At 45.7% G+C, this 24,060-nt stretch overlaps 1 protein-coding gene across 1 annotated transcript in view; it reads right to left on the bottom strand.

Annotated features, from left to right (window-relative positions):
• LOC137544032 (sterol O-acyltransferase 2-like) overlaps positions 1–24,060 on the bottom strand; it is an 85,561-nt gene that overhangs the window by 15,030 nt on the left and 46,471 nt on the right. Inside the window, exons 10-14 of the mRNA XM_068265100.1 lie at positions 17,151–17,196; positions 15,220–15,349; positions 3,793–3,890; positions 2,837–2,935; positions 2,615–2,750 (exon numbers count right to left, since the gene is read on the bottom strand). Of these exons, the coding sequence (XP_068121201.1) occupies positions 2,615–2,750; positions 2,837–2,935; positions 3,793–3,890; positions 15,220–15,349; positions 17,151–17,196 (509 nt within the window). The remainder of the gene's footprint in view (positions 1–2,614; positions 2,751–2,836; positions 2,936–3,792; positions 3,891–15,219; positions 15,350–17,150; positions 17,197–24,060) is intronic.

The raw sequence follows: 24,060 nt of genomic DNA on the forward strand, positions 1-24,060 counted from the left end.
AAAAAGGGGGGAAGGGAAAGCAAATACCAAGTGTGTATCTTTGAACAAAAAAAAAAACGTATATAGATTCTGCACTGAGTAGACTTCTGTAGGCTAGTTGCTTCTAGCAAGCTTCCAGCCTTTAGTACTCAGAATAGCGAGCTAAACTGCGTACTAATGTACTAAACGATCCCACCGCTGCCAGCCAATTATGTCAGGAACCGGCCCGCGGCACGCCTGCGTATACGGTTCCCGACTGCGGGTTTGACCAGATTAAGCGGGGAACAGCCTTATTTAAGCTACAAACAAGGCTGGAACCCCTCAAAACACCTCTCACTGCCACCACTAGCGTTGCTAGACACTTCCACTCTGCTGTCGAGTCCTCAGCGCGCACTCCGCGTTTTCGTATTTGGGTCAGCTTTGCGCTTAGGCCAAATACGGGAACGCCACGCACCCACACACACACACAGTTGCAATCTTACACTGTCGTGAAGCAAAGACCCACTAACAGTCGTTCCGAACGATACTGTTAGCTACTCGCACTGGCGTTGTTCGTACGTTGGGTCAGCTGCGCGCTTAGGCCAACGTATGACAAACGCCCCCACACACAATGCAATTACAATTTCCTACGGTAGTGTTGCTCAAGCGTACAATTAGGCATGAAACTTATACACGGTTACACTTCAGTCTCTTCTAGGCTATGAGGGTTAGTTTAGTACGGCAGAAGTCAAACTTATTAAATAATAATTTAATATTCTAGAAAAACATAGAACAGTGCAAAACTGAAGATATACAAAGAGATTACAAAAAAAACAAGTAAAAATAGTTACAAGATAAAATGTACAAAGATAACACACAAAGCGATTTTGCTTACCAAAATAAAGGGATCCCGATAGAAGAATCGTGGACTTTGGTGTGGACGGACACAGTCTGGCTAGACCAGGAGTTCACTAGCTTGGGCCAGGAGACCGGCTGCCACTACCGTCAGAAGAGAACTGCTTTGAGGTAGCTGTCCCCTGGTTTTTATAATGAAATATTCGCCTCGAGGCTGTAAGCCTGTGTGGACGGGGGGGAAGCTGGATTTAATTACATCCTCAGTCATAATTGGATTTCCAGAGATCCAACATCCACTATAGTCCACACACCCAACAAAAGACTTCCTTAGCCCAATTTCCCCAGGTTACAATGTCTTTACATCAAGAGATTGTTAAATGAGGCTTTTCAACTCCACCAATAATTCAATTTCCACAGGTAGAAAATGGTATCAAAAGGACTTCACCTCTTCAATAATTTCCAGTAGGCTGTCAAATACATTTCAAACATTCAGGTGTCAGCTTCCCCCTGCCCCCAAGACTCTAGCAGGCTTGCCTTGTCCCAATGGCTGACACCAGGCTCAAAAGCCATGCCGACCAGCCTATTCTTCCTCAATTGGCAGGTAATTAGCAGTAGACACAGTTTCCCCTGCTGGACAATGGGGCAGAGGTAATGGACATCTACATACAGAATTACATTAGACAGACTTCAGTTTACTCTGGCCAGGTGACCAATTACTCCCAAGCCCAATACACATCTGAGGCATTATTCAGACAACATGGTCTGACCACCTGTATAGGCTTCACAGCAACTGTCTAATTAAGGGTTTCCTCATTAGAAGCAGACAATGATAGGTAATTTACACTTTATACGGAATTCCAGGAAGACTGGCTAACAGACAATCCCATATGTTACAGTCAAAAAATGAAGGAAATATGTTCCTGTTATCCTTAATATCATCAGCACCTCAATATATCTCCACAGCACAATTTGTATACAATTTGTGATGCCTCTCAGGATAGAGCTTAATCCTTTGTGTAGCTCTGCAGGGCTCCAATATTGTACAGATGTGTCACTTGGCAACAGCTGACCAACACGTTCTGTCTCTATAGAGCAGTGGTCCTCAAACTAAGGCCCGCGGGCCGAATGTGGCCCCCTGAGGCTTTTTTACTGGCCCTCCACACACAAAATGTATTACTTATAGATGCGGTCAGCTACATCTTTAAATATTGTTGGTACGCATATAAAATAGCAGTGCTGGCACCACCCATCCACATGGAAGCCAGAAATCACATTCCACATCAGGTGACACTGCTGTCCAATTGGTCTGCAGCTTGTCACCTGGGTATGCTTCACTGTCTGGCCCGCCAAGACTTATACATCATTTTATGTATACTCCGGCCCCCCAGCAGTCTAAAGTATGTTGACCCGGCCCTCGACCCAAAACATTTGGGGACCCCTGCTATAGAGGAAGGATGATGGTGCTGAAAGAGTGGCTTACATGAGTGGGGAATTATAGACGTTGGCTTCTGATTGTCACTTGAAGATTCAGGATACTGGAAGCGACATCATGGATTATGGGGACACATGTACTAAAGCTAAATTATTGGTGGAGATGACCCCAACTGGACGCCTCAGCAGAGAAGAGTCTAGCTATGGTATCGCTTTTTTCACCAGTTGCACTTGGGGGTTGGGGGAGGTCCAATCGGAGGAAAGGGAACCCCACAATATTTTTGCTGGGGGGGGGGGGGGGGGGCATGGTGTTTAGCTATGCCCCTGCACTGATGTTAGGTTTGATGCTGTATATGAAGTAATTTTGTACCTCCAAAAAAAATAAAAAGGCAAAACATGACTGGATAGAAAAATCCAAGTGACACCGTGAAGACGTATTCATGTACAGAAGCCGAAATGAGAAACACGGCCAGCATCCCTCCTGACCGAAACTTCCCCTTCAGCAGCTGAAAGCAAATAAAGAGAGAGTCACTAATTTCCACAATCAGAAGTGTTTCATTAGATTTTCTTTGTGGGATCAATAGACTCTCACCCACAACAAGTCCTGGTACACGTAATGATACAGCCAGTCATGGACAACCACATTCCACGTCCGGTAATAGTTTGAAAATGAAGTGGAATTCCACCAGTCCTGTGAAAAATAAAATCAACATCAACAACAGGCAGGATTCATGGTAAAAAGAAAACTATCCAGTCTCCTAGTGCCAATACAAGTGTAATGTCAGGCACAGATGTAGTGCTACAACAGTCATCTTCCTGTTATTCTAGAGCTGCTAAAGCGGACCTGAACGATATGTATATTTTCTACTTTCTCAGAAAACATTTTCAATTAATAAGAAGATCATTTTTTCCAGCCAGAGGTGTCTAATCAGTAGGTAGGCAGAGGTGCTCCCCTGTATTACATATTTACATAGTTATTTGGGTTGAAAAAAGACATATGTCCATTGAGTTCAACCAGAAAATAAAGTACAACACCAGCCTGCACCTTCACATATCCTTGTTGATCCAGAGGAAGTCGAAAACACCTTACAAGGCATGGTCCAGTTAGCCCCGAAAGGGTAAAAAAAAATCCTTGCCAACCCCAGATGGCAATCAGATAAAATCCCTGGATCAACACCACCGGAAATTGCCATTTATAGCCATGGATGTCTTTCAACGTATTAGGCAGTCTGAGTCCATCCAATCCCTACCCCCCTCCCCCCAATATAGTGAGGCCAAAGTTACCCCTCATTATTAGGTAGCCAGAAGGCTACATGGCAGGTTGAGGGTGCCCAGGGTTGGCTCCTGTAAATATGGTTCTGGTTCATAGAATTTTGATCATTGTTGTGAAACATTTTTTTTTTATGAGCTTGCTTATTTTATGTCTATGGGTATGGTAAGGGGGACACATTTTCTTTCTTCAGTTTCTGTAAATCATGATCAGTATGCAATAGTAGTTATAATAGCCATTATAACTGAATACTGAGAATGAGGGAAAGGGGGTGTCACCTTGTAAAACATACGATCTGCAAAGCGGAGCATCTCAGCAAAAGCATTCAGCCAACAGTGCAAGAATGCAAAAAAAGACAGCAGAAGCACAAAGGTACCTGAAAAACACAACAATAACCACATTATAGCGCATGCATAAAGTAATAGTGGTGTTATAAAAAGAACAGTAATGTCCTGCATTAAAGTGTACATGAACTAACAGCAGACATGATGAGATAAACATGAGTACATATACAGTAGTAACAGTCCTGCAACAAACTTGTCTTAAAGCACACCTGAGCTGAGAGAATATGAAGGCTGACATATTTCCTTTTAAAAAATTGCCTGGCTGTCCTGCTTATCCTCTGCCTCTAGTGATTTTAGCCAATAACCCAGAACAAGCATATGCAGATCAAATGCTCTGGCTGAAGATTGACAGGATTAGCTACATGCTTGTTTCAGGTGTGTGATTCATATACTACTGCAGCCAAAGAAATCAGCCCAATGCTAGGTTACTGATACTGTTTATAAGGAAATAAATATGGACGCCTCCATATCGCTCACTTCAGGTGTACTGTATGACCATTTTTTCCATTGCGAGGGTTAAAGACCTATGCTTTTGTCTATGAAAATGAGCTTGGCAAACACCAGTCAAATGCAACTTTGGCTCCTTACTGAAAAGTAAACAGAAGCCAAAACATTAGTATCCAGCACCGAATAGTGTGGAGTCCCGCAGATGACACTGGAAATTGATGATGTACTGTATGCCTGCTGTATGATGTGGGCTTCGAGAGGCAAGCTATATAGCTGTAATGGGGACAGCAGGACTGGTGGGCAGAACTATAGAAGGTGGAGAAAGTCATTGAGGACATAATGCTCTATGGGAGTAGGTGAATCAAGCATAGAGTGGGACCCTGGGCCCCATAAACTTTTGCCTTAGCCCCTGTATAGAACGTAGATACGCGACTCAACACCAATCCACTCTAAGATTATATGTATAGGATCAAAATATAACCATGGCTCAGAGTGAACCAGTTCAGTGCTTTTCCAGATGAACTTTTTCACAGACAGCCTTACACTGTCATATGTATAAACCGCAATCCTTCTGGAATCTGCGAAGTGCCTGGTTCACAGCTATTCTGTTGCTGCTTCTAAACTACATGCATACATGATCACTTTACCTTGTGTCATCAAAATGTCCTTATGGAGATGTACTATGTATGTATGCAGTACTCTGCTTTGATCAAGAGACTCTAGGTCAGCCTTTCGCTGACACTACATTACTTTGCATCCCTGCAAAAGGAAATCTGCTTGGAACTGTTAGGTCAGCTTTTCGCTGACACCTTACTGCCTCCATTTGTTATAGGATCATCATTTGGAACTTTTCTAATGTGCCATCAACATCTATTATAATGCCTGGCTTACTCTGGGAACTTTGTCCATACTATATAAATGCCTCAAGCCCATGCTCCTGGTCTGATATACCCTATTGCAGTGTTGTTTGCTATATGGTGGAACTGTCTTATATTCGGTGCTCTTCTCCTCCAGCTGCCCAGTCATTCCGATCTCCAGACTGTAGAACTCTTTTAAAGAGGTTTTAATTTTATGTCAATAAATGTGAGCAATTATTACATCTTTTGTGGCCATGACTCATTGAGTTAGATTTGGGTGCAGATGGGTTCTCCTTAGCACCTGTATATTATAGTTATGCCTCAGAATTTTGTCAATAATTATTGTCTTTTTTCGAATTACATTTTAGGCCCGGTTCACATTACGGTTTTTTTCCGGAACGTAACCGGAACGTATACTGTACAAACGGAACAGATGTGAAAGAATCCAATGTTAACCTATGGATCCTTTCACATGCATCCATTGGTACGGATACGTTCCATACGTTCCGGTCCCCGGATCTAAAAATGCCACAGGCCCTAATGTTCCGGACCGTTCTACCCAGCGGAACGGGTCAGGATGAAATATGCTGCAGCATTTGGGGCAATGTAAAACGAAACGTTTCTTCACACTAGTGAAGAAACGGACCGTTCTAGGGGATGGGGGCGCAAATCTGAGTGACGGGAGGGTGCAGAAGCCGGGCGGGCGGGTAAGCAAGCGAGGGTTTATACATACCTAATCTTCTTTCTGTAGCAGCCGGCAGTAGAGGCTTCTTCTTCTTCTTCCGCATCATGTGACTGCATGGCGCATCATGTGACTAGTCACATGACGCACTGTGTAGTCACAGCGGAAGAAGAGGAAGCCTCTACCGCCGGCTGCTACTGAAGATTAGGTATGTATTTGCTGAGTGAAAACGGATCCGATCAATCATTGATCAGATCAGTTTTCACTATGTGAACCGGGCCGCGGACAGAGCCATCCGGATCCGGTGAAGCGGAGACTGGATCCGCTCACCGGATCCTTTTTGGCTGAAACACCGATGTGAACCGGGCCTTCGAATTTTGCATTTTTTCAATGAGATTAGATTCTTATAAATTCCATTCTTGTTATAGTCTCAAAATTACCCAGTGACCATTGTTAGAGGTTTCCTGCTATAGGGATGATCTAGCATTTACAAACATTTAGTTGGTAAAATATCCTGTTGATAGCAATGACCACATTTCGAAATCTGGTAGTGAGTAAACTAAGCAATGTACTGTCAACATGCACTTTTATTTTCTGCTGGATACAGTGGATAGCAGTGGGAGTGTTGTGAAATTGCCTGACACCTGTTTTACAGGATTACAGCTTTGTCAGAGTCCCAAATACAATGGCCTCAATTCACTAAGCATTACCGCATTCGGTAATGCTGAAAACAGACGATTTTACCAATCACCTTGCCAAATGCCAATTCACTAATGTAACCTATTACCGCATTGAAAAGTAGAATTAACGACTAGTGAGGTAAATTACCAACTTGTGCGGTGAATGCCTCAAGAAATGTCAAGAATTTGCAATTCACAAAGATTAACGCATTCGGTAAATCAAGCAAAAGCTTTCGGCATTTCTCTCCAGCTCTGACCAGCCGATAACTCTCTGTGCTCCCTCCATGCGGTTACATATTGACAGATGTAGCAGACAGCCAATAAGGAGAGCTAGGCAGCCAATAGGAAAAGCCACACAGCCCTGCTTCTCACCCTGATTTGGACTGACATGGTGGAAGGCAGGTCTTCACTGTGGCAGAGCAGGGGAAGGTGACATTTTATGAGGCTTTTCTACATCCCTTTAGATGTGATAATATGCATACTGTTATACAGAAAAGCTCTCCTTGGTGGCTGCAGCACATCTAATGGGATGACGGGATGCACTGGACAGAAACCCCGACTCGTACACCCAGCTCCCTGCCTCACCGCTGACCTGCTAGAAGGCTGGTAAGTGACACTTGCCGAGCAGGGCTTGGTGTATTGAAGCATGTTTGTTCTGTAAATTACCCAACTTCTACGTATCGTGCCTACACACAATCAGAAGTTCCATACTCCCTCGCCTGCATCTCGTGCCAGACTTTTCTATTTATACATCAAATTTAGAGATATCTTTGAGAAAAAAAACCCTAATGATACAGCAGCAGGAAGGAGGGGGGGCAGTGTAAGGCTACAAGAACACCACGGTCTGATAAGACACTATCTATTGCTGTTTAGCGGCAGCTCTCCTGTAGTGCAGAGATGGGAATATGCCAGAGAAAGAAAGCAAGTAGTTTTGAATCAGGATGATACCATTTATTGGCTAACAAAGTGGATAACTTAAAGTGAACTTAAATCGAAGGGGGGGGGGGGGGGGGATCTCCTACTGCGCCTGTGCAGGGGCTGCAGGCAACAGTGGCCACGACTGACCAGTCGGGGGTAAACAATACTGACCCATGGCGGGAGACCAGAGGATCAGTGACGCGGGCACAGGGCGACTGCAGGGGGCTGGTAAAAGCCCCAAGTAAGTGAAAATGTTTTCCCCTCCTTCAGTTTAGGTACAATTTAAAGAAGTAAGAGCAGCCCCGGGCAGCCCAGGAGGCGGAGTGAGGCAGGTTCCTCAGTCGGCGGAAGGGGGAGCGGCACCCACCTGGCCGTGGGTGAGGGGGTCCACTGAGCTGGAGGGAGTAACGGCCAGGACTGGAGAGCAGCGGGCACAGAGGTTGGGAGGGGGGGGGGTCAGATCCCCCCACCTGTGGCTCCCCCATCCGCTCTCCCCTCCATCTATTAGTGCAGCATTTAATTGTGTCACGGAGAATGGGGACGCAATCACTCACCTCCTTGCGTTCCATCGCCATGTCACTTCCTGCAATGCCACTCACTGTCCTCCGCTCTCCGTGACACAATTAAATGCTGCACTAATAGATGGAGGGGAGAGCGGATGGGGGAGCCCCAGGTGAGGGAGGGGGGTCTGACCCCCCTCCCCGCCGATGTGCCCGCTGCTCCCCCGTCCTGACTGCTACCACCTACAGGCTAACTATACTGGGGGCAATTATACTAACTATACTGGGGGGTGGGGGGGGGTGCAGCCTAACAAGTTAGCCTCAGGCGGCAAAAAGTCTACAACCGTCCCTGAGTAAGAGTAAACTTTTGGTTACTCAGCCTTCTTCACATTCAAATCCTGAGTCACATCAAAAGGGGATACATAGGGGAAACATCTACTGTAAGTATCCCCTTTTGATGTTGCATGTACAGTGCTGCCCATAATTATTCATTATAATTAAGTAATTTTTTTGACGGGAAATGACATAAATGTCTCCCAAAATATAAGACAATGTACAAGAGGCATAATTGTGGGGGGAAAAAAACATTTTTCAGCTTTTATTTACATTTGAGCAAAAACTGTGAATTCCAAAATTATTCATACCCATCTCAATAATCAATAGAAAAGCCTTTATTGGCTATTACAGCAATCAAACGCTTCCTATAATTGCAGACCAGCTTTTTTCATGTCTCCACAGGTATTTTTGCCCATTTATCTTTAGCAATGAGCTCCAAATATTTCAGGTTGGAGGGTCTTCTTGCCATCACCCTGATCTTTGGCTCCTTTCACAGATTCTCAATTGGATTCAAGTCAGGACTCTGGCTGGGCCACTCTAAAACGTTAATGTTATTGTCTGATAACCATTTGTTCACCACGTTTGCTGTGTGTTTTGAGTCATCATTGTCATGCTGAAATGTCCACTGGTGCCCAAGGCCAAGTTTCTCTGCAGATTGCCTGATGTTGTCGTTGAGAATCCTCATGTATTGCTCTTTTTTCATGGTGCTGTTTACTGTGATTAAGTTCCTCGGTCCATTGGCTGACAAACGCCCCCCAAAGCATTAGGTTCCTACCATTCTGTTTGACAGTGGTGATGGTGTACTTTGGGTTGTAGGCTTCTCCTTTTTTACACCAAATGAAGGAAACATCATTGCGACCAAACAATTCAATTTTTGTTTCGTCTGACCATAACATAGAAGACCAGAAGTCTTCTTTGTCCAGATGAGCATTTAGAAAGACCAAGCGAGCTTTTGTGTGCCTTATCTGGAGAAGTGGCGTCCTCCTTGGTCTGCATCCCTCCTTGTTTTGCATCCCAGCAGTGTGCAGTGTCCGTTGGATTGTCTGCCTTTGAGACATTGCCACCAACAGAGCCCAGATTCACCAGGATGGCCTTGGTGATGATCAGGGGCATAACAATAGACCCTGCAAGGGATGCCTCCGCAGGGGGGCCCAGAAGCCACAGGGGGCCCATGGGGGGAAAAGTTTGAGAGACTGACAGCTAAGGGCACCGAGAGAATAAAACATATTCTGCTCTCGCATCATTGTTATATTGACTGCATGTGTCCACCACACAGATAAGGACTCATACACACTCTGGAATTTGTACACTGTCCCTGCTCCCTAGGGTTCGTAAAACACATCTGTCTCTCACTGCTGCAAAGATCTGATGACTGCATGTACAACTTAACAAAGAACGGAGTCACATTTTGAAAAAAAGTTGTAGACTTTCCCCTTTTCCACGCTGAAAGGATTCCTAGATTCTTATCACACAGGCTAATGACCTAATGGCCTTTAATTACTTTTACAACACAGCAGAGTGGAGATTGATGTCTAACTGTTGCTGCTTCATTGAGAGCTTGTTCTCTCATACTGAGTCCAAGATCCCGTAATAAGAGTATCAATCAGTGACATTCTGAATGTTTTGCCAAAGTTTCAGTGAATACTAGGGGCTTGATTCACAAAGCGGTGATAACCCAGTTATCACGCCTAAAAGACTTTAGGCGTGATGACCTTTTCACCACTGAGTTATCACCGCTTTTTCCTGCTCTTCGCGCGAAGTTACCGCGTGAGCGCGCGCGCAAAGTCCCATAGGGTTTAATGGGAGCTTCGCGCGAAGCGTCGGGTGCTGCGCGCGCACTTACGCGTACGCGCGGTAACTTCGCGCGAGTTTCTTCTTATCACGCCTAAGTGAGTTTAGGCGTGATAAGGGGCTTTTCACTGGCGTGCAAACACTTTGCACCGCTTTGTGAATCAAGCCCTATGTGTTATGTTCAGCATGTCATTGTTGTTCCTCCATATAGTATGTGCTCTCATGTAGTAAAATAATACGGCTGTGTGTGTATTATTATTATTATTTATTGTATTTATAAAGCGCCAACATATTACGCATCGCTTCACAATAGATAAAAGGGTTAACATACAAGGTAGGACATACAGGAAACTCACAACAAAAAAAGATCATGCAAATTATTTGATAATACAGTGTCATAGGTCAAAATAGAGATTGTTCTAGTCCACAAAAGGGGTGATTGTCAGTAAGATTGCATAATCAAGCTGGAAACACTAAAGGTGGCCATACACTGGTCGATTTGCCATCAGATTCGACCAACAGATAGATCCCTCTCTGATCGAATCTGATCAGAGAGGGATCGTATGGCTGCCTTTACTGCAAACAGATTGTGAACCGATTTCAGCCCGAAACCGTTCACAATCTGTTGTGGTGGTGCTGCTGCTGCTGCCCCCGCCCGCCCGCATACATTACCTGCTCCGCCGGCGCGACTCCAGTCTCCCGGTCACCGCTGCTCTGTCTGCGCTCTGGTCTCCAGTCCGGCATGCCTCACTTCTTCTAGCCCGGCAGGAAGTTTAAACAGTAGAGGGCGCTCTACTGTTTAAACTTCCTGCCGGGCTAGAAGAAGTGAGGCATGCCGGACCTGGAGACCAGAGCGCAGACAGAGCAGCGGTGACCGGGAGACTGGAGTCGCGCCGGCGGAGCAGGTAATGTATGCGGGCTCTATTGCGTCGGTCGTCGGGTACTCGAACGCCGCTAGCGATGCGCTCTTTACCCACGGGCGATCGACGGTTATTTTCCGCACGGCGCGATCGACGGGATCGGACGAAATGGATCGAAATTCGGCGTGTAGCGTGAACGATTGGCAGCAGATTCGATCCCAGTGATCGAATCTGCTGTCCAAACGGGCGCAAATCGGGCCAGTGTATGGCCAGCTTAAGGGAGAGGGCCCTGCCAGAGGCTTACAATCTAAAGGGTGGGGGTGGGGACAATAGGTGTATCTGTTGAGAGGGTGTCTAACAGAACATATTATGGTGCTGGTGTAGGGGGGTATGCGAGCATGAAAGGGTGAGTCTTGAGAGCTTGTGTGAAGGTATTAAAGGTGGGGGCGAGTCTGGTGGCTGGAGGAAGCGAGTTCCAGAGAGCAGCTTATTGCGGGTAGACCTGGCACTCCAGAGGCCACAGGAAACAGGGAGTGAATGCCTAGGGGTAGGATGGATAAGAATAAGGTTATGCTGAGGTGTATGTGTATGTATGTACTGGGAGCAGAGCTGCAACGAGTGACTTGGGCTGGAAGAAGCCCCAGGTAAGTAGATCTGGGGGTAGCATAGATTGCCTGATATTTCCTTTAAGCCTAATGGCCCATACTCACGGGCAGCAAAAGTTGCCTGTCGCCAGCACACGTGAGCGTGTGGGCGACAGGCCGGCGACATCTCCTCGCCAGGTCCCTCCGCGTACACACGCGGAAGAGGGACCAGCGGCGCGACAGAAGCTGTCGCCGACGTTCCTCCTCCCCCCGCCGGAAGCTCCGCATTCTCAATGGAGGTTGCTGTCGCTAGCTAGCGACAGTTGCGGCGGAGGTGCGGCGGCGACTGTCGCCAGGCGATTGAAAGTTTCAATCGCCTGGCGACATCAGCGGTGGGCGACAGTTCGGGGTGCGCGCTCGTGCGACGGCCCATACTCACGGGCGACCTGTCGCCGCAGCACACGCGCGCCGCGAGTTGCGGCGACAATTGTAGCCCGTGAGTATGGGCCATAAGTGTTTTTATCTGCATGGGGAAAACACATTGGTCCTCAGTTTTCCTGTGCAGAAAGCGAGGGGGGTGGGGGGGCCCCATCCAAAGTTTTGCGGGCTGGGGGGGCATCCAAAGTTTCGCAGGGGTGCCCAGTGATGTCTAGTTACGCACCTGGTGGTGATCCTTGGTTTCTTTTTCACCTCTCCCACTATCCTCCTGGCCAGCACAGGTGTCACTTTTAGTTATTTTTTTTTTTAATAATACTTTGCTCTGTAGCCACTGGAACTTGAAAACATTTAGAAATGGCCTTGTAGCCCTTTAACCACTTTACCCCCGGCGGTACGAATTTCTCCGTCCCTTTTTTCCCCCCTAAAAAACCAGGGACGGAGAAATCCGTACCTTCCGCGCTACCGCCGCTGTCCGCGCTCCCGCCGCTAGTGCGCGCGCACCCGCCGCTCGTGCACGCCGCCGCCCGCTCCATTCCCGTTCGTTGATCTAGCCCCCGCAATGATCTGCTGCTTCTTTCAGAAACAGCGAGATCATTGTGAGTCTCCCAGCCTCCTACTGCGTCCTGTAAGCGTCCTTCCGGACGCTTACAGGTCGCATGTAAACAAACACTCTGTGGCCATCTTGTGGCCAAATAGTAAACTACACCCTAAAAGCATTTTACATATACAAACATTACATTTACACAATAAATTAACTCATTACCTCCCACACTCCCCAATTTTTATTTTTTTTTTGTAATTAAAAAAAAAAAAATACAATAAAAAAAACAACATAAATAGTTACCTTAGGGACTGAACTTTTTAAATATTTATGTCAAAAGGGTATAACACTGTTACTTTATAAACTGCGGGCTTGTAATTAGGGATGGATGCAAAACTGAAAAAAATGCACCTTTATTTCCAAATAAAATATTGTCGCCAAACATTGTGATAGGGACATAATTTAAATGGTTTTATAACCGGGACAAATGGGTTAATACATTTCATGGGTTTTAATTACAGTAGCATGCTTTATTTAAAAACTATAATGGCCGAAAACTGAAAAATAATAATTTTTTCCCACATTTTTTCCTATTTCCCCATTAAAACACATTTAGAATAAAATAATTCTTGGCATAATGTCCCACCTAAAGAAAGCCTAATTGGTGGCGAAAAAAACAAGATATAGTTCATTTCATTGGGATAAGTAATAATAAAGTTATAGACGAATGAATGGAAGGAGCGCTGAAAGGTGAAAATTGCTCTGGTGGTCAGGGGGTAAAACCCCTCAGTGGTGAAGTGGTTAATGACGTGTGAGTAGCCACAATCTGCAGCTGCAGGTCCTCACTGAGCTCCTTTGTCTTAGCCATGACTGTCCACAAACCAACTGCAGAGAGCTACTTATTTTTCACCTGTTGAGTTGATTAAAACAGCTGTTCCCTATTAATCAGGGTAATTAAGATGCTTTGGAAGTTCACAGCTTGGAATATTTGGAATGGTATACAACTTTGGATTTTCCCACACACTGTGACAGTTTGTGAAGGGTATGAATTATTTTGGACTGGACACTTTTTGCTCAAATGTAAATAAAAGCTGAGAAATGTTTTTTTTCCCACAATAATGCCTCTTGTACAATGTGTTATCTTTTGGGAGACACGTATGTCATTTCCGTCAAAAAATTTACTTGCTGGTTGATTAACCCTTTCTGGACCAGCACCCTCTGCCCCCTTAAGGACCAGAGGGTGCTGGTCCCGTAAATCGCCGCTTCCCGACGAATCGCCGCAATGATCCGCCGCTCCCGACGAACACGCCGCTCTGTCCCCGCCGCAGGCTGCTCTCTCTGCCGTCGCTATGACGGCAGAGCGCTGTGCGCCGGTCAGGAGCCGCTTTCTTTTTTTTTAATGTAATTTTTGTCAGGAGCCGCTTTCATTGGCTCCTGACCCTGTCACTCCATGTAAGCCAATGAGAGCGGCTTACATGAATGTCAGGGCCAGGAGCCAATGAAAACGGCTCCTGCCCGGCTCACAGTGCCCTGCCGTCATAGAGGCGGCAGGGCAGCAACGAGCGGCGGGGGCAGAGCGGACCGAGCGGCGGAGACGGGCAGGGGCGCGCGGTCAATGGGACGTAGAGTTTACGTCCTGTCAGGACCGCAGCGCCCCCTGCCCGACGTAGATTCACACTCGCTCGGTCCGAAAGTATTTAAAAGTACAAATTTGCCAGGGGTATGAATAATTATGGGCAGCGCTGCACATAGCTGTCTGTTCTAACATTTTGTCAGCATACAGGATTTGAGTCTGAAGAAGGTTGAGTACCCAAAAGCCTATACTTACTCCTATAAATTAGCCAATAAATGGAATCATCCTGATTCAAAAAGTATTGCTTTTACTGATGGCTAAGGCCCGGTTCACATTAGCGTTCGCTGTCCGGATTCTCCGGGCCGGAACCGGACCGTATACTGTACAAACGGAACGGACGTTCGGCATAGCAATGCAAAGTCTATGCGACCGTACACACGCGTCCGTTCCGTACGGACCGGAGCCGGACCGGATCTGGACTCCGGACACTTTTCCAACATGCGCTATTTTTAAGGTCCGGATCATCCGGCCTACGCACCCGGACCGGAGCCTGACTGCACCGTCCGGCAATAGAAACCAATGGGAAACAGAAAGCACAGAACACACTGGCTATAAAAACCGGACGTTCTACCCCACTTCCTATGTGTTTTCTAGCGGCCATTTTGGATGGGGACACATGGGCACAGCATTTCTGGAGTGGAGCAGCAGTGACTTTGTGCTGGAGCTGTTTGGCAGTATGTCGGATGTGGAGGTGAGGCCTTACACAGCGGAGGACCTGATTCTACAGGTGCAGCTTCTGCTGACCACCCAGACCCCAGGAATTTATATAGTGTGTTATCTCTTAAAAAAAAACGGATCCGGATCGCAGCCATATTCATACCTGATTGAAAACGTATGCAAACGAACTGGATCCGGATAGGAACCGTACGGGTCCGGTACGGTCCGGATCCGGTCCGTTTTTCCCAAAAAACGCAAGTGTGAACGGGGCCTACACAGTTTAATAGTCTATTGCAACTACCAGAGAAGGGAAAGGTAAGGGAATTGCTCCCCCTAGCTTCAGGCCTTATGATGACCACTGTGATTGCCGCAATAATACAATGGAATGGAAGATACCACATAGTAAACAGGTAGGACTAAGCAGAGCTGTAACTCACCTGGTAATGTAGCATGGAAGATGGACAACACCAGAACCTTTATACTAAAAGGCTGCTTGCTCATATTGGTGAATACTGGAATACACAGGTTGGCCAGGACATAGTATCCGAAAAACAGGCACCCTACAAACTATCAATGCCATAAGAAGATGATTAGAAAGAGATAACACATGCTATGCCATTTTTTTATTTGTAAATTATATAAACAATACAAAATGCACACCTAAGGGCCAGTACACACAGCGATTGCTGCGGTTTTTCACTCTAGCACTGTCCATTCAAATGAATGGAAGCACTTTTTAAACAACGGTATCAGATTTTCCCATCGTTCACGTAAACATCGCACTCTATCTCGTTGTTTTATCCTAGACAGGGCCGGCTTTCTAGAAAGGCCACCAAGGCCCGGGCCTCAGACAGCAGCTGGCTAAGGGGTGGCTGGACATGGAAGAGGGATTACTGCATGTGGAAGAAGAGGCTACAAGTGGAATATGCGGTCCAAGCGGCGGTCACGTGATTGCAAACACTTCCTCCTTCCGGGTTGAAGGAGGAAGTGTTTGTAATCACGTGACGCGCGTGGAGCGCATCATGGGAGGCGCTGAGGGACGGACGAAGAAGACAGCCCACCCCGCACAGGTTTACTGGGAGATATCCGGATAGCAACTATCCAGGTATCTACCTGATCCGGATTTGAGCAGCCCTAATGGTGTTGACGTTGCAGCACGCATGGGTGGAAGCGTATTTTTTCCATACACTTCTGCACAATTCTAATTCTGCCCACAGGAAGTGAGTGCTAGAGAGTCTCACTTCCTGCTTGGCTTTCAGCCAAAAGGAAAATTACTGTGTCTGAAGGCCAATTGTAGTGTTGCGCTTTGCAACGGTTAGAAATGTGAAACTGGCCTTAGCAGGTAAGGACATTATGGGGGAGATGGTGTGTGTGTGCGGGACAGTTAAAAATGGCGCACAGCGCCAGATGAATAAGAAGGGCGCCCCATAGACTTGCATTATATAACGCTATTTAGCGTTATAAGTGTTAAAAAATGGCGCAGGCAGTGTGCCTTACACTTATAACGCTAAATAGCGTTATAAAGCTTCAAAATTTCTGAGGACAGAGGGGTCGGGGGGAAGAGAGAGGCAGCGGACACTTGAGGGCATAGGCAGCGGACGAAGATGTGTGCAATATGCATACATTACCTTGTCCCGGGCCGCCGATCGCTCCTTCCCTCCGCTCCTTCACTTCCTCCATTCGTTTACTGTAGTCCTGCAGCCGGCCAATCACCATGCGGTTTCATTCTCCGCATGGTGATTGGCCGGCTGCAGGACTACAGCAAACAAACTAGGAAGTGAAGGAGCGGAGGGAAGGAGCGATCGGCGGCCCGGGACACGGTAATGTATGCATATTGCACACATCTTCGTCCGCTGCCTATGCCCTTCAGTGTCCGCTGCCTATGCCCTTCAGTGTCCGCTGCCTCTCTCCCCCAACCCCCGCTGCCTATACTAGCGACCCGCAGCCCCCTGGCGTACCGTGCTGAAATAAATGTAGCATAAAACGCTATTTACCGTTTTAATGTATTTTCGGTAAATAGCGTTTTATGATACATTTATCGGCAGAACGGTGCGCCATTTTTCTCCCTGCGCCATTTTTAGATGGACCCGTGTGTGTGTGTGTGTGTGTGTGTGGGGGGGGGGGGAACCACAGGGTACAGACTCCATAGCTTTGTAGTATAGTACAGTGTGAAGTACAAAGCTTGCCATGGGGGCACAGTATTAAGTGAGATCTCTGCTGAGATACAAATCTAATATCAAGTGGAGCATTATGGCAAGGTGGTAAATGATCGATATCATGTAAATATTGATTCATTGGAGTGATCCCACTTTTAAGTGCTTCCCTAACATGCAAACGTGAAGTGTGGTAGTTAATAAATATTTCATACCTGAGCAAAGTTCTTAATGACATATTTCCATCTGATGTATGGAGTCCTATATGAAGATAAGAAAGATAATTAAACAAGAGTTATCATCTATGCAAATTAGGTAAAAACTTATGCTAGGTACACACCATACAATTTTCTGGCCGATTTACCTACCAGATCGATTATTTCCAACATGTCCGATCTGAATTTCGATCGATTTGTCGATCGTTTTTCCTTTTTGTTTTTTCAATCGATTTTTGAGTTTTTTTCAATCGATTTTCATTCAGTTCTATGAAAATCGACAAAAAAAAGGATCGAAAAAAAACTATTAAAAATGATCGGAAAATCGAAAAAAAAAGAATTCGAACGAAATTCAGATCGGACATGTTGGAAATAATTGATCTGGCAAGTAAATCGGCCAGAAAATTGTATGGTGTGTACCTAGCATTAACCCCATGTCCTAAAAAGTAAATAGAAGGCAAAACATTTATTTAGCTGAAAAAAAATATCTGCTAAGATTTTAGCGCTGGATAGTTCAAACAGTCATTACTTCTGTTTTGTTTTTCATCTTGATGAAGCAGATTTTACATCAGACTGACATGGGTGCTGTTTAAAAGTTTTTAGATCTGTAACTGTAAATAAAGCCAGATTTGCCGCAAATCTGACTTCACAAATTTCGCCTGCATGTCCCCAAATGAAAAAGACTCTAGTAACAAGGACCTTTATTATGTGGTAACCAGAATACCATTATCACACACACACACACACACACACACACACCCACACACACACACACACACACACACACACACACACACACACACACACACACACACACACACACACACACACACACACACACACACACACACACACACACACACACACACACACACACACACACACACACACACACACACACACACACACACACACACACACACACACACACACACACACACTTCATTAGTAACACACCCTTATCAGGGGGTGAACACACCCATTAACCAGTAGCCGACCACGTCACGCCGATGGACGTGGCCGCGGCGGCAGCCCCAGGACCGCCTAACGCCGATAGGCGTAAAGTCCTGGGGCTCTGGTTTGCAGGAGATCGTGCGCAGACTGCGCGCGCATCTCCTGCTTAGTGGGCGGAGATGCGCGCGGAGATGCAGAGCTCTGCCTTCAGTCTCTGAGCGGCAATCACCGCTCAGGAGACTGTTAGACGGCGAAACCACCGTCTAAGCCGTGTGACCCTCCTTAGGCACAGGGGTGACCGGCTGTCATAGGCTGAAGCCTATGACAGCTGATCACGTGGATTGGCTGGCGGGGGGAGGGAGGGGGTAGTATGAGAAATATTTAAAAAAAAAACTTTTTTTATTAAAAAACAAACATATAAACAAAAATAAATAAACAAACATCTGGGGGGCGATCAGACCTCACCAACAGAGAGTTCTGTTGGTGGGGAGAAAAGGGGGGGATCACTAGTGTGCTGTGTCGTGTGGCTCTGCAGCTTGGCCTTAAAGCTGCAGTGGCCAATTTATCTAAAAATGTCCTGGTCACTAGGGCGGTTTAACACCATGGTCCTCAAGAGGTTCAAGCAATGATCAGACATTTCCTTTAGCCTTTTCTAAGAATATGTGCTGTGATCACATGGTCAGGAGCCAATGAAATGACCTGTGTACAAAGATCAGCTGAGCAAGCGACAAGAGAGCAATGTTAGTGGTGGGACCTCGTGGCTACAAGAAATTCAAACCTACGCCTTGGCAGGAATAGAAGGTGGTATACAGGGTGTTGATTTAAAGGAAAACTGTAGTGAGAAGTATATAGAGGCTGCCATATTGATTTGCCTGGCAGCCCTGCTGATCCTCTGTCTCTAATGCTTTTAGCCACAGCCCCTAAACAAGCATGCAGCAGATCAGGTGTTTCTGACATTTTTGTCAGATCCGACAAGATGATGCATGCTTGTTTCTGGTGTGATTCTGCAGGCACATAGCTCAGCAGGGCTGCCAGGCAACTGGTATTGCTTAAAAGGAAATCAATATGGCAGCCTCCAAATACCTCTCACTACAGTTCTCCTTTAAGTTAATAAAGTCCGGAAGATGAGGGAGTTATTAATGGAGTCTATTATATATGTGTGGTGTAATGGTGTTTGGTAAGCAAATGATAAAGGTCCATAGGCCAAAACGCAGTGCTTGTAGTGTTCATGAAATATAAAGAGTCTTGTTTCCTGTTTTACATCCAGGGGAGACCTGGAATTTTTTCATTGGTGCCCACATATCCTACACATATTCTAAGCATAAAAGGTGGGGACTGACGTGGAGGGGAGGGTGGGAAGTCTCCATTTCAAAAGATCCTATCAGACAGGCAGCTTTGTGGTTTTCCATCAGGTCCACTAGGTAGGACCTGATATCATTGGTTAATGATGTAGCTTAATGCTGATAGGCTGCCATATGTCCGTGTTGTGTATATATAGGATTGTTTGGTTACTTATATGTTTTGTCATGCACAGCTCAGCTTGAAAAAGAGGTTGTGTCCTCGAAACGTCGCATATCTGCTGTCTGCATGGTTTTATCTGATTAAAAGAGCTAATACATATCTGATGGTGCCGGCTTCGCTTCCATTTTGAAGCATAAAAGGTGGTGCATGACTATATTCTAACATCCTTTCTCAACACTGAAGTAAAGTGAACCTGAAGTGAAAAATAACTTACATTCTTAATAATAATTTGCATATTTAGTAGTAGTGCATTTTGGGTAACCACAAATGTTCATTTGTAACTGAATTATTGCAAATTCCCTTCTGTTTTAAGAAGGCAATTACACCAAGCTTTGCTTTTTTAGTAGGAGGGCTTTTTGGTTCCTTTTATCCCCCTATACATTCCTAGTAGTTTGGGTCACCCTGAGCTGCTTGGTTACTCTGTTATACTTACCTCAGCAGTGGGAAGCCTCTGGATAGTCCAAAAGTTTCCCGGATTCTCTTATGGAATCAGAATCAGTGTTATTCGGCAAGTGTGATGGAAGTCGTACTCGGAATGGTTTGTGGTTCACATGGCATAGGCAAGTACAAAGACAGGCAAACAGATACGCCGGCCGATACGCCGACAGACGAGACGGACATTAACAGGTGCGCAAAAGTACATAGACATTAAAAATTACCAGCAGCTCAACAGTATAAGCAAGCCTGTGAGGCTCGTGTATAGTCATTTAGTTTTCTTGACCTCGAGGGAGTACTTCCGTAGTTTAGCATCTGGACTGCTTGGGGGAAGAAGGGGTTCCTGCGCCTGGTGGTTTTGGATGGGATAGTTCTATAGCGGCAACCCGACAGGAGAAGGTCAAAGTAGTGACTGCCAGGGTGGGAGGGGTCGAGAGAGATCCTGGTGGCCCTCGTCTTCATTCATGAGGAGATCAAGAGGTGGCATCGGAGATCCGATTATCCGCTCCGCATCGGTAATGACTCTCTGCAGCTTATACCTGTCACTGGCCGTCGCACTGGCATACCAGACAATGACTGACGAACAAAGGATGGACTCACTGGTTGCAGTGTAGAAGCTGGTCAGCAGCTCCTGCGGCATGCCAAATTTTTTCAGTTGACGCAAGAAGAACAATCTCTGCTGTGATTTCTACTAAATTTTGGTAGTGTTCTGCCCCCATTTCAGGTCAGTGGTGAGGGTTGTGCCAAGGAAGCGCACAGATGGTACCCTAGAGACCTCGGTATCACCTATGAGGACTGGTTGGAGGGGAGGTGGGTGCCTTCTAAAAACAACAGTCAGTTCAACAGTCTTTGCTGCGTTCAGTACTAGGTTGTTATTGTGGCACCAATTGCAGATTCACTCAACCTCGCTGCGGTACTCGTGCTCTCCATTTTCGCTGATCAGGCAGATGATGGTAATGTCATCTGAATAGTTGATGACCTTCACAGAGCAGCAGTAGAGTTACAGCCTACAGTTCCAGTGCAGGATCCCTCTAAATATAGTAAACAAAAGGTTTATTATGACAGCGCTCCTGGCCATGTACGAGCGTATCCAGACTGGGTACACACGAGTATAGTCCGTAAATGCTGCTAGAACTAAACACTCCGCATTCGTTCTACTGGTTATGCATGCCTCTTAAATTGTTCATGTCTAGTCTGGATGTAGGGCTGGCATTTACCCTGAGTGACTGCTCAGGGTGTCACAATATTTTTCTTTAAAGGGGCATGGTGGGACTGTGTCAGCTTGTCTCCCTGAGGGTGAAGAGGCAGAGGAGACAGAGGTGTAGAGTGGTGAGGGGAGAAGAAACTCCGCTCCCTAGTATCCAGCAATGGATGCACACAATCCATCTTGCTCTTAGGTGTTCCAGTCTCCATGGCTCCAGTGGCATCTTCCATCAGGGGACACCCCGGCGGGTTACATCAATGGAGCCATGGAAACTGGGGCGCCTAAAATGAAGATGGATTGTGTGCGTCCATTGCTAGATCCTTAAGAGGCGTGTCACTTAACCCTTCCACTACACTCACCAGTCTGCACAATAAGAGGGGGGGGAAGAGGTGTAAGGCTGTAGCTACCTAATATTGAAAACTCTTCTAGCTGCCTATACTGGGGGTCATGACACCTGTCAGCCTATTTTGGGAGAGCGGCCCAATACTACCTAATACTGGGAACACCTCTGGCTATCAACGATGAATCCCCCGACGCTGTTCTCCCAATGTATAAATGTTGATGTCCCTCCCACAACCTTCGCTCCACCCAAGAAATTGTCCTGGCCTCTAATCTGGTCACCTCCTCTCATGCTCGCATCCAGGACTTCACACGAGCAGCGTCCCTCATTTGGAACTCTCTTCCACAGCCTGTATGTTATGCTCCAAACCTGGACATCTTCAAACGCACTCTTAAAACATACCTGTTCAAACATGCTTAAAACATTTTATAGCCCCCATTTACATATCTGTTCACAATGTAATCAGAGGCAAAGGCTCACTGACGCCCCCCCCCTTCCATCTCCTTACCTAGTGTGTCCTCCCACTACCTTTTAGATAGTAAGCTCGCAAGGGCAGGGCCATTCTCCTAATGTTTACTGTTTTTGTTGCAATACTTGTGCTGCTTGAGTTGCAATACTTGAGTTGCTTGAGACTCTGCTGTACATTTTTTGGCTGTACCTATGTTCCCCTTATGATATCATCTTATTGTGCTTTGTAAAGCGCTGCGGAATATGCTATATAAATAAAAAATAATAATAATGTAACAAGTGCATTTATACATTACCTGCCCTGTGTCGTGGTGTCCATCCATCTTCCGCATTCCTGCCCTTCTGTTATCCCCATACACGCTGCCAACGCTTAGCACGCTGGCGTGTGAGGTCACATGCCACACTGGTAGTGTGAATGCGGCTATGGAAGAGCGGAGTATTCAGAAGGATGGGCACCACGACATGTGATGGGTAATGTATAAATGCGCACATTACATACACATTTATACATTAGGGGAACAGCAGCGAGGCAGCGAATGCGGCAGACGTGGCGGGCTTGACCGATTCCCAAGAGATTTCATGCTGAAATCGGGAATCGGCCGGCGGTGTATGGGCAGTCATCAGATTCGAGCAGAGAGAGATTTGTCTCTTGGTCGAATCTGCCCATCATTGCCTGATGTATGGGCACTTTAAATGGCAAAAGTGGTGTTAGAAATGTTAAAGTGGACCCAAATTAAAAATACAAGATTTCAGAAATAAAATCTATTTTCTAAATTATAATAATAAATAGCAGCCTTTTTTCATCTGCATGATGACAAACATAAAATATTTTACATTTATTGGAGGAACCCCTCTCTTCCTTTCATATTGCCGGGACAGAATCCGGCAAAATGCTGGAGTAGGTGGTGTCCGGCAAAGGAGGAATTGCTAATGGATGCCACTTGTATAACCCTAGTTATAGTAATAAATAATAATAATCCGAACATTTGTATAGCGCTTTTCTCCTGTCGGACTCAAAGCGCTCAAGAGCTGCAGCCACAGGGACGCGCTCAAGAGGCCACCCTGCAGTGTTAGGGAGTCTTGCCTTGAACTCCTTACTGAATAGGTACTGACCTTAGCCAGGATTCGAACCCTGGTCTCCCATGTCAAAGGCAGAGCCCTTAACCAGTACACTATCCAGCCAGGTTATGAAAAGAGAAGGGTGAAAAGCATGCACTGAAATGCTCATAGGCATGAAGGAGAGTTTATTTATCTTTGTATGTGTTAGAGTGGTGCAACTAAATATTTTGAATTAAAAACATTTTTGGTTTGGGTCCACTTTAAGAGAGGCATCACAATATCAACAGGATAGAATATGTATTTGCATGTTGGCTTAGTGTCAGAAATATTGCATTTTTTTTATTATATGTTTTTGCTTTATGATTTTTCTTTTTTCAAGATGTCATAACATCTTTGTTGAAATTCTGTATAATTGATTTATATAAGGGTGTAAAAATAGCCAGCGTGTGAAAAATGCTACGCACTTCACACACAGTGTGAGAATCATGGCATTATCAGGTGAATTCTTGTATGACTCATAGCTAGATAGGAGTGTGGGAAAGTAGAGAAATGAAAGTAGCCAGTCTGCCACTAGAAGTGGAAAGTGATCCGGTGATGGACATGGCTAAACACATACAAATTACAATCAAGGTACGAGTCTTTATTACAGTATAAAGCTAGCATGTTAGATTCTGTGGGAGGCTGCCGAAGGCTGGTATATAATTTTTGTTAATGTAATTTTGACAACCAATATTTGTCTTATGTTTCTTGATACTGTTTATTTGATTTGTATATTCTTTATATATAAGTACAGGAATATTTTTTTTGAATAAAAAGATTGTTGTAAGTGTTCTATATAACGGTATTTCAATAAGGGGGTCACTGTTACAAATATACATTGTGGCCAGTGGTGCTCATCCAATATTCGGGTATCCGAACTACACAGATAA

The sequence above is a fragment of the Hyperolius riggenbachi genome, chromosome 2 (assembly GCF_040937935.1).
Source record: "Hyperolius riggenbachi isolate aHypRig1 chromosome 2, aHypRig1.pri, whole genome shotgun sequence".
NCBI lineage: Eukaryota > Metazoa > Chordata > Amphibia > Anura > Hyperoliidae > Hyperolius > Hyperolius riggenbachi.